Source organism: Solenopsis invicta, chromosome 13, assembly GCF_016802725.1.
Source record: "Solenopsis invicta isolate M01_SB chromosome 13, UNIL_Sinv_3.0, whole genome shotgun sequence".
In the NCBI taxonomy this organism is placed as follows: Eukaryota; Metazoa; Arthropoda; class Insecta; order Hymenoptera; family Formicidae; genus Solenopsis; species Solenopsis invicta.
In genome coordinates this window covers 14,835,175-14,847,238 of record NC_052676.1, presented here as the reverse complement: position 1 = coordinate 14,847,238, position 12,064 = coordinate 14,835,175, and the positions used below count along the sequence as shown (strand labels likewise).

Genomic DNA, 12,064 nt, shown 5'->3' with positions numbered 1-12,064 from the left:
ATATTTTTTAGTGATTAAATATATATATAGGGTGGCCGGGAACTAGGGAACCTACCGCTTTGAGAATATAGAGGAGATGGAAAGGGACAAAAAAGCCTTATACCATTTTGCGATATTCGCAATAACTATCGAGTTATAAAATAAAACGTCTTAGCCAATGTGCGGTGACACCGCGCCATCGCGCCTAGCTCGTAGGCAACGGCGCGCGGCGGAACAGGTAACGCGTCGTTATTTGAATTTGCACGGCGCGACGATCTGAATCCGCCGCACCACGTGTACATACACTGCAAAAATCAAATGTGTTATTTATCAAATGTGTAAGGAGAAGCTTTAGCTAAAATAACATATTTGATTTTTGTAGTGTATGTACACGCGGTGAGATGAATTCAGACCATCGCGCCGTGCCAATTCAGACAATAACGCGTCACCTTTACCACTGCGCGCCATTGCCTACAATCTAGGCGCGTTGGCGTGGCATCACCGCACATTGGCTTACAATAGACGTTTTATTTTATAAATCAATAATTACAGCGAATATTGCAAAATGGTATAAAACTTTTTTGTCCCTTTTCATCTCCTTTATATTCTCAAAGCAGTAGGTTTCCTAGTTCCCGGACACCCTGTATGTATATATACAGGGTGTCCCAGACCAATGTATAAAAATTATCACGATGAGGTAGAAGGGATCGAGATAAATGAAAAAGTTTAATACTATTTTGCGATATTTGCAATAATTTTTGAGTAATAAAATATTAAGTTCAGCCGAATAAGAGCGTGCAGAGAGACAAGCGGTCGCTCGTCTGAGCTGAAGGTCCGCCCACTGCGGCCCGATTGTAGGTGACGGTAAGTGGCGCGCGGCGAGGGAAAGGATAGCTTGGCACCGTACCGCGTCGAACTAGGCGGTCTTACGGCTCAGGCGACCAACCGTTTGCCTCTCCGCGCTCTCTTATTCGACTGATTTTAATATTCTATTACACGAAAATTATTGCAAATATCGCAAATTGTTATTAGACTTTTTGATTTATTTCGATCCCTTCTACCTCATCGTAGTAATCTTTATACATTGGTCTGGGACACTCTGTGTATATATATATATATATATATATATATATATATATATATATATACATATATATACATATATATACATATATATATATATATATATATATATATATATATATATATATATATATATATATATATATATCTTTGATAAGTTGCGATATGGGTATTGAACTTAAAGCCACAAGTTCTACTTCTTTTGGTTACAAAATCAATTTTTTTACATTTTTTAAGTTTATAAGGTGTGTACATTTTACCTGTAAAACGATTTTGTATTCAAATTATTTAAGAAGATATAACCAGCTGAACATTACTGATGCGATGTAGTCGCATAAAATCGCGACAATTATTCAGCCAATTTAAATATTTGTGAAATCTTTTTCTTTATATAGAAAACAGCACATTTTCATTGGTAATAGTGGGTACTAAAAAATATCCTAGAAAGCAATACTTAATCTAAAACAAATCATTGCACAGATTAAATTGCTCGTCAATTGCTATTACATTACCTTTTATTTAATGCAACAAAAATGTTTTAGTTAATTCGGTATCAATATGCTAACTTTTATTGTTGAGTAAATCTGGAACAATTATTGCAGCCAATCTGTGATAAATATATTACCGACAAGTTGTTGAGAATTTGTCGTTATTATATTTTGAAAACTATAGCAATCTGTGAGCAATATGTCAACAAATTTTCCTACAACTTTGTGTGTGTATAATACAATTTTTATAGTCGGTATCCCGTTTGAGGTTGAGCTGCATAAATAAAAACAGTTAGTCGAATCGATACAACGGCGGCCATCATTAAAAATTTTGTTTACAAAAAAATATTTTAATGCATTTTATTATACATTTTAAAGAGTAATAAATAACATGCAAAAAGTCTAGAATTCCTCCTTTCTACAGATCCGAAAATATCCTAAAAATGACCGAATTTTTTACAAAAAAAATAAAAATAAACATAAAACCTGGCCTTAAAACGCAATTAGAAACTGAAACTAAAAATAATGACTCAAATTAATTTAATTGTCAAATTTAATAATGACGTGTTACAAGCATCTTAAGAAACTATAAATAATTTATCGTAAAAGATATCGCCCCAGTCCGTTTAAACTTTTTCATAATAAATTATATACGAGGGTAGGCTGAAAAGTGATGTACACATACTTGTAGAAAAAACTTGTTACACGTTGAAAGAAATGTGTTAGCCTTAACGGTGACTATGTTGAAAAATAAATATATAATTTTGAAGCTTAAAAATTGTACTTTAATGTACTTTTTGCACGATCTTGCTATTTGTTTTTGTTCGCGCTCTACAAGCATGTATGCATTACTTTTCACCCTCGTAGTTTACTCTCTTATTCTGAGCTTTATGCCAACATTTTTCATAAATAATTTATTTATACTGAAAAAGGTATTTAATAATTGATACGAAAATATTATTGAGCACCAAAAATCGCTTTGATCGAAAAATGACACTTTTATATCTTGTGTTATTTATATCTACTTAATATTGTAACAAACCGCTTCCGCGCGACCCCTCCCCGACGGACCGGTCATCGTCCGCAAAACGCCGGCCGAACATCCGCCGAGCGTCAAACGAGGCGCTACGCGCCGATAAACGACTTCAAACGCGCCAATGCGAGCAGCGAGGCATCCGCGCGTCGCGGTTACCGCGCCGCGCACGCGCACCGGCCCCAAACCGGCACGCGCTAGCGACGTGCTCACGCGCCTCCGTCCGCCCACCACGCAACCGATCTCGAGCGGCGGGGACGCTGGCTCCGACACGAACCGAACCGCCACCGAACGTTCCCGACGTCTCGAGATGCGGGTATAAAAGCGCCGGAGCAGCAAGATGCTGCGCTTCTTCTCCGCCGACTGTTCGGACCGCTACTCCGCCGACTAGTCTCCGAAGAAGTCTCCCGAGGTAGTCCTGGGGTCAAGTGTCTTGGCCTCTGTCGAGCGTTCTCGACGGCTACCACTCTCGTACCCGTCTCTCCTCGCCGAAGCTGGGCTCAAGCGTCTTGGGCTCAGGCAAGCGTACTTGCCCGACCGGCTTTCCTCGACACCGATCCGATCCTACCGCGGCGGCTACAGAAAAACGGGGTAAAGCGTCTTTGCCTCCGTCGAGCGTACTCGACGTAGCCGTCGCATCCTGCCTGCGAGCGAGATCGCAACATAACAGCTGCGGATTTAAAGGGCCGCTCGGCCGAGCGCCGCCCCGCGCCCCGCTACCGTGCTGACGACCGCGAAAAGCCGAGCACGCGACCTCGCAAGGCCGAAAAACACGAGGCCGCCAGCGCGCCGAAAAGAACGCCGACCGCAAAAACAACGCACCCGCCGTGTGAATAAGCGGCAACCGCGCCGACGACGTTCCCCGCGCCGAAACCGTTGCCCGACGGTATTCTCGATCGCCGCGATCAAGATCACCGTCACCCTGCGCGCGATACGGCCGACGACGTATCGGCGGTGACGCACCCTCTGTAAATACTAGCTTTAAGACAATTGTATTCGTCCCGTCACTCAATAAAACTTGTACATATTTTACACGTTCAAACACACGAGTCTAATTCTCTCTTAACCCGGATCGTGCCCTGGAATTCCTGACGAGCTACGTCCGTGCGCGATATCTATCCAAGAAAAACGGGTTGTTACAATATTATACTTATTGGTATATTTAATGTTTAACTTATTGTAATGAGCACACACGCATGCACGCACATATGCGCGCGCTGCTCAAAAAAATTATAAGATTACTTTTTCTCAATAAATTTTTGTGTATTTTTAAATTGTAATTACTCAACAAATAATTAACGTAAAAATGAATTTAACAAAAGTTTTTGCACGGCAAATAGTCTTCTACAAGATGCTTTAGTTCAATTTTTATTTAGAATAATAATTTTTACTCTAAAATGTGATCAGTTTTGAATAAAGACGTATTTTTAATATATTTAAAAGTATGAAATTTACAGTTTTTTACTGCCTAATAAAAAAGTTGGCGAATGTAATCATTGATACCATTTCAAAGTACAAACTTTGCTCTTTTAATTGAAAAAAAAACTTTGCTCTATACCGATTATTTAACAAAATAGCACACTTTAAAGTAATCACTTTTTTATTATTTCATCACAATATTGTCAGCATTTTCGTAACGCGATGTGCACCACGAGAAGGTTGTTTGATCTGAATTTGCACATCATGTGTATATGTGTATGAAGTGTACATGTGTACAATTTTCTTGCAGTTGATCTCGAGAGCTTTTTCAAATGCTATAATGAAGTTATTTTTTATTAAGTATTTTTCGAGTTGTGAGGCTTGAAAGTTACAGTATACTATAAAAATTCTCATGAAGAACTTTATACATATAAATGTGTCTAATATGATTAGGAGTGAAGATCCCGATGCAGAAGATGTAGGACACAAGTGGACATTATCGGCATTACTTAGACACTTACGCTCAATGGGTCAAGATACAGCGTCACTCATGCAACGAATAGAAGATATTATTATAAAGTCAATTATCGCCACTGCATCTGGAATCGTCAGTGGTCTAAAGCAATTTGTGAAATATCCCGAGACATGCTTTGGTAATAATTTATCTTGAATAGCATTTATCTTTGACGTTTTAATATATCATTCTTTGTGGTTTTTTATCTATACATATAAAATTATCTAGATAATTATCTAAATAAAGAAATAGTTTTATTTTTATGTATTAAAATATTACCTTCTTTATCTTATTGTTAGATAAAAGAAATATTATCTTTTTAAAATTATTTACGTAAGTATGCAGAGAGTTTTAATATGCACCTAATCTAATACAGACTTTAAAGTAAAACAATCTAAACATATTTTTTATTCTGTATATTCTTGTAATAAACTGTTGAGTATATCTAGTATTACTTAGATTTAAATTAATGAACAAATTCCCACAAAGGCTAATAAGAGTCAGAATGCAGTTATAAAGGCGCAACAACTAGTTAAAAAAACAATTTTTTTATTAGATAAATCTATCCATGAACGTTTTAACTTTTTTTGAAGTCATCCTCAGTATACAATGTTACAGATTTTCATAAGATTACCTTATCCTCAATCTTTGAGAAGAATTTTTGTCTCCATTGATATCATATTTGAATTTGAATGATGCTACTTCAGATTTGGTCACCTGTTAATGACTCAACCATGATTTGACTGATGAGAACGAGGTAATTTTATGGACTGTAATATTGTATGCTGAGGATGACTCCAAAAAGAGTTGAAACGTTGGTGGATAGATTTAATCTAATAAGAGAAGTTAGTTTTTTAGTTGTTGTATTTTTATAACTGTTCTCTGACTATCAGTTTTTATGGGAGTTTATTTATTAATTTTCGAGAATACAATTTAAAATTGTTTTATGATTGATTTAAATTAAATTAGGTTCCAGAATGTTATACAAAATTGTCTAAATAATTATAACTTTTCTTTAAAGAAGTAGAAAGGAGAAGGGGATGATAAAATACTATTTTATTTTTTTAAATGTCTCAGTAAATACAAGGGTTGCCCGAAAAGTAATGCCCCACATTTTTTTTCTTGAAAACTATTCTACAAAAATGATATTTACACATATGAAAAAATGATGTTTTATCTACTCACTTTATTCTTCTACATAATCTCTTTCAACTTCTACTGCTTTTCTTCAGCGATTCACTAAGAACGTGTTTGCCCCGTCGGTACCAGTCCTCTGGTTACGGAGCCAGGTTTTCAATGAGTTAATCATCTCTTCGTCGTTTTCAAAATGTTTTCCGGAGGATTAAAGGATAGTATTCGTGGAAAACATTTTGAAGAAGATATAATGTTAGAGTATTGGTAGTTCCCTAACTAAAAGTTATCGGTACTTCTCTAACATTCTATATTTTTTATTGCATTTTCTTATAGTCGATTTCGAGAACTTTTCAAAACACTATAAATAATTTTATTTTTGTTAAGTACTTTCCGAGTTATGACGCTTGAAAGTTATAATACACTGTAGCTTTCAAGCCTCACAACTCGGAAAGTACTCAAGGAAAATAAACTTTCTTGTAGGGTTTTGGAAAACTCTTGACACCAGCTATTAGATTTTGGAATCAAAAACAATGTTTTATTTAAAAAAAATTGATGTGACCTTGACCTGAGCTTGACGACGCCAGCCAAGGTCAAACCAATCGTATCTTCTTATGTCCCCCTCGAAACCACAACTTTTGTCTGAAATATTTTCTTTTAAAATGCAAAGGAACAGAAATATTTGAGGTGATCGATTAAAATTGGTCACTTTGTATATTGTCTATTTTTTCCTGAGATATTACAGTAACATTAGAAATATTACAACGCAATATATCACAATATAATATTTCTATAATATTTGTATTATATTTGTATTATATTTAGTGTGACATGTAATTTTAAAACATTATACAAATATTACAATATAACAGAGCAGTACGCATCTACAGATGACCGCGTTATATTTTTCGTACTTAAGAAATCATATGGGATAGAATAAAGGTACAGCATTATAAAATTTCTCAATTAGGTTCTCAGTAAAGGAAGGCTTTTAAGTATCTGAAATTGTTTCGAGATGAAAGTAAATAATTATATAATATCATAATTGCAATATATTTGTAATAAAAAGATATTAAAATAATTAATTCTTTGCAATATTACTATATTAATATTACTATAACTTTGTAATATTTCAACAATATTCATGCTATCTTATTGTAATAAAAATGAAAAGAAAACTACTAGTACAAGTCAAGCGCGGAAATAAATCAAAATTCAAGAATCTTTTTCAAAAAATAAATAAAAAATATTCGTTTGTCTAACAATAATATAATCATCAAGAAAGGTCATAGACGTACTATTTAAGGATCAAATTTCATTTAAGGATGTCATATATTTTAATCAGTTTAATGTAAATTAGGAACGTTTTGACTTTATTTAATCATTATCAACTTAACTATAGAAATAATTCATTATTAAGTATCGAAACAATATCAATATTAAGAAGATATACATTTATTATAAAATTTTTTTAATAAAACATGTATAATGCACGTTTTGGCTCAAATTCGAACTATCTTTAGCATGTATACAGATGAATGCTACAAATCAGTTAGCTGCAGATCTCAAGGTAAGAAGGCTCTCTTTGTAAGATGTCAAAAATATAAGAGCTACTAACCAGATATGTTGGACATGATTTTTTTCATTATAAAGAAAAATTAACGGTTTATAGCAAAAAATGAAAACTATGAGAAACTCATAAAAGCAGATTCACTTTAAGATTAGCAGTTTTAATTTAAGTAATCGTCAAAATTATTCATAAAAATTAAACAGTTAAAATTATAAGAAATTAAATAAAAGTAAGTAAAGAATAGACAAGTAGAGAAGTAATTGTGTCAGTACGATAATCAACGATACAACAAGATATTAATAGATTGCAAGTCAAACCAATCTATAAACAATAATATAAATAAAGATAGAAATTTCGTTACAATTTACTAAGGGCAGAAAGATAAGAATAATATAAACAGTTAGTATCAGATTATAAATTTAGACCGTTACATTATTATTGAATATATAAAACTTCAATCATAAAATGCTTGTAATAATATCTTTTATGATCTAAAATTTTAATATTTTTCCAATTAAAATCGTGACCATACTGCATCCTGAGATCAGTAATCACAAAGTAGATAGAACTGTTTTGATTTCATATGTGATTTCGATATTTAAATACCCTGGTTTTTAATTATCTGCCAGTCTGCCCCATGTATGATGCATTACAACCATAACATAAGATTATATAAACGATATTGCTCATCAAAGTATTTGGAAAAGGATCCTTCAGAACGTTCTTGATCTTCTATATTCTAGATTTCTTTCTATAATTTTAACTGTGTGATCTTAATTGCCTTACTGAAATTTATAATTCTGACCATTATTTAAATTAAGATAATTGTTAATCCTAAGGTAAATATCCTTTTAAGACTTTTTCGTAGTTTTAATTTTTTGCTGCTGCAAGCTATTAATTTTTCTATACAGGGTGTCAGAAAACAATCGTTTTTGCTCTTGTGGGTTGATAGAGTAAGTCAAACTGAGAAGAAAAGTCCTTTACCACTTTGCAATTTTTGTAATAGTTAACAAGTTATAAATTAATAAAAATAGTAGATTTAGTCTCGCCCGCCGCCAAATCCAACCGCGCGATCGTGGTTGCCAAGCGCATGGAGAGTTGTTGTTTTCTAACAGCAATGACTGCGTAATATTATTTAATGTTTAATATTATCCTATATGTAGGCGCACAATATTATTTAATGTTAAATAATATTCTAATTTAAATTAATATTATGTTAAATAGTATTTTCGAAATATTAATGTAAATATGTACTTTCTTAAAATAAAATTAAATTTACGTATAAAATAGTACATAAATACGTAATACGTAAAATTTCGTACCACAAAAAAAATGAGTTTAAATGTACCATTTATTATTATTATAATAATTGTATAAAGAAACATTTATTACTTTAAATCTAAAACTATAAGAATATTTTTGTAATATTACACATGTACATATTTATATTAATATTTCGAAAATACTATTTAACATAATCTTAATTTAAATATGTTTACATTATAGCATATTAATTAAAACATTATTTAACATTAAATAATATTGTGCACCTACATATAGAATATTATTAAACATTAAATAATATTACACAGCCATCGCTGTTAGAAAACAACAACTCTCGGCGCATTTGGCAACCACGATCGCACGGTTGGATTTGGCGGCGGGCGGGACTAAATCCGCTATTTTTATTAATTTATAACTCGTTAACTATTACGAAAATTGCAAAATGGTAAGAGACTTTTCTTCTCAGTTTGACTTACTCTATCAACCAACGAGTGCAAAAACGATTATTTTCTGACACCCTGTATATTGAACCATATCCGATACATCTGTACTTAGCTGCACTCATATTTTTGACATCTCTTTAGAGGGAGTCTTCAACCTTGAGTTCTGCAGCGAACTGATTTGTAGCACTCATCTGTATACATGTCGAAGATTGCTCAAAGATGAACCAAAACGTTTATTATAAATGTTTTCTTTAAAAAAAGAATTCTTTGAATTGTGATTTATTTCCACGCACCAATTACCGCACTTATACTAAGCCCGCTTTTTTTTTACTTTTATTGTTAATTTTGCAAATCTGTTATATTAAATCTTATTGTAACATTGCTATGGAATCATTGCTGTAATATTATATATTATATGGGATTATTGCCATCATTAATGCTAATCGAACGCCTCTTTAGAACAACAGATATATGCACATAGAAATCATTTTTAAATTATTTTGCTTAACAACGAGATTATTTTAAAATTTTACAGAAAAACGAATTATTTTACTTTTTATCTTATACTTTTTATCTTTTATCTTACAATTAAACTTAAAACTAAATTAACTAAGTACATTTACATGTGATTTATCTCATCTTTATCTAGATAATTTTAAGTTATCTGAGCATAACATTGAATATAATATATAAATATAATATGACAAAACATAATTCGTAAGTTGTACAAGATTAAAAGAAAATTGTTTTTTAAATATAAAATTAATTATTTTGTATTGTGACAAGTATAAGTATAATATGTACATCACACATATACATTTTTATTCTAGAGCTGTTTGGCTTCGATATACTGATTGATGATACACTGAAGCCGTGGCTATTGGAAGTAAATTTAACTCCCTCATTGGGATGCGATTCACCACTAGATGTTAGACTCAAGTCAGCTTTAATAGCAGACTTATTTACTCTCGTCGGCATAGCTGCTGCCGATCCAATCCTGCGCTCTCAAAATTTAAACCGTACTGCCGTAAATTCCAATAAAAAGATAATTAGTGTAAGCTATCTTGCTTTATATTTTCCTTAAATTATTTATATTGTATTTTTTTATACACAATATATTTATTAAATATTAAATTTTTTATTAACATTACATTTATTTATTTGGATAATTATATTTATTTATTTAGATTTTTTTTGTTAAATGTTAAAAAAATGAACGACTTTTTGTTTTTTAATACACCGAGAAAAAATTGTTAGTCTGCCTAATTTTTCAATTTGATTAAATTTCTTTAAGGTTTTGTAAGTTAAGTATTCATGTATTAAAGAATGATGGCACTTTAGGGCCGAAATTTGCCCATAACGGGGAACCTGTGAATTTGGTATATTTTTATGTTTTTGGGTCTGCTGAATTTGAATATAAAATTTAAAATTGTCCAAAGTGCAGGGAACTTTATGAAAATACGATATTTTTACACAAAAACCTAGTTTTGCGATACATGTTTTCTAATAGTAATTTTGAACTCAAAGACCTCTTTTTTTATGAATTTCTTTAAAAATGGATCTTTTAAATCACTATATTACTAAATCACTATATACTTTATAATTATGCATACACACATATTTATATACATACATATATATATATATATATATATATATATGTGTGTGTGTGCGTGCGTGCGTGCGTGCGTGCGTGCGTGCGTGCGTGCGTGCGTGCGTGCGTGCGTGCGTGCGTGCGTGCGTGCGTGCGTGCGTGCGTGCGTGCGTGCGTGCGTGCGTGCGTGCGTGCGTGCGTGCGTGCGTGCGTGCGTGCGTGCGTGCGTGCGTGCGTGCGTGCGTGCGTGCGTGCGTGCGTGCGTGCGTGCGTGCGTGCGTGCGTGCGTGCGTGCGTGCGTGCGTGCGTGCGTGCGTGCGTGCGTGCGTGCGTGCGTGCGTGCGTGCGTGCGTGCGTGCGTGCGTGCGTGCGTGCGTGCGTGCGTGCGTGCGTGCGTGGCGTGCGTGCGTGCGCGTGCGTGCGTGCGTGCGTGCGTGCGTGCGTGCGTGCGTGCGTGCTGCGTGCGTGCGTGCGTGCGTGCGTGCGTGCGTGCGTGCGTGCGTGCGTGCGTGCGTGCGTGCGTGCGTGCGTGCGTGCGTGCGTGCGTGCGTGCGTGCGTGCGTGCGTGCGTGCGTGCGTGCGTGCGTGCGTGCGTGCGTGCGTGCGTGCGTGCGTGCGTGCGTGCGTGCGTGCGTGCGTGCGTGTGTGTACATATATATACAGGGTGATTCAAAACGACCCATGTGTCCCTGTAAAGACGTGTTCTTAAATAAATTCTGAAACGATTTTTCGTGTACAAAAATTTTGTCCGACGCTTACTTTTTGAATAATAAGAAGATAAAGTTAGCGAATCACGGGCCGTGTACACGTGGTAGACAAAGGCGGCGCAACGCACCGTCCGACACAGGTAAGTGCTAGCGAATATATGATGTGGTGATTTAAAAAACCCATTTTTAAAAAAATTCATAAAAAAAGAGGTCTTTGAGTTCAAAATTACTATTAGAAAAGATGTATCGCAAAACTAGGTTTTTGTGTAGAAATATCGTATTTTCATAAAGTTCTCTGCACTTTGGACAATTTTAAATTTTATATTCGAATTTAGTAGACCCAAAAACATAAAAATATACCAAATTCACAGGTTCCTCGTTATGGGCAAATTTTGGCCCTAAAGTGCCATCGTTCTTTACACACACACACACACACACACACACACACACACAGGCACACGCACACATCCACACATTCGCACACTCGCACACTCACACACACGCACACATGCACAAACACACACACACACCCAACCAAAATTTTATTCTGTGAGAGAAATTATCAATTGCACTAACGTTATTTTGGTTTTAAGCGAGATTTAGGGCTTCTTTCACCAATCTTGGTTAGAGCTAACCGAGAGGTTAATCCATTGGAATTAAGCAATCTCATTGCCTATTGTGTGAAATAACAAATGCAATTGGTTTCCAATGGACTAACCGAATGATTAGATTGGTGAAAGAGGCCTTTAAACATGTATTTGTCTTTATCTTTTGTTTTAAATAAATAAAAACATACATATTTAAGTCTCGCTTAAAGCC

The 12,064-nt window shown here is 34.4% G+C and overlaps 1 protein-coding gene across 4 annotated transcripts in view; it reads left to right on the top strand.

The window, feature by feature from the left end:
• The window catches only part of LOC105206378 (tubulin polyglutamylase TTLL5), a 144,710-nt gene that overhangs the window by 80,894 nt on the left and 51,752 nt on the right, over window positions 1-12,064 (top strand). For all 4 annotated transcript variants that reach the window (XM_039456866.1, XM_039456865.1, XM_039456867.1 and 1 more), the window contains 2 exons: window positions 4,456-4,655; window positions 9,775-9,998. In XM_039456866.1, the coding sequence (XP_039312800.1) occupies window positions 4,456-4,655; window positions 9,775-9,998 (424 nt within the window). The remainder of the gene's footprint in view (window positions 1-4,455; window positions 4,656-9,774; window positions 9,999-12,064) is intronic.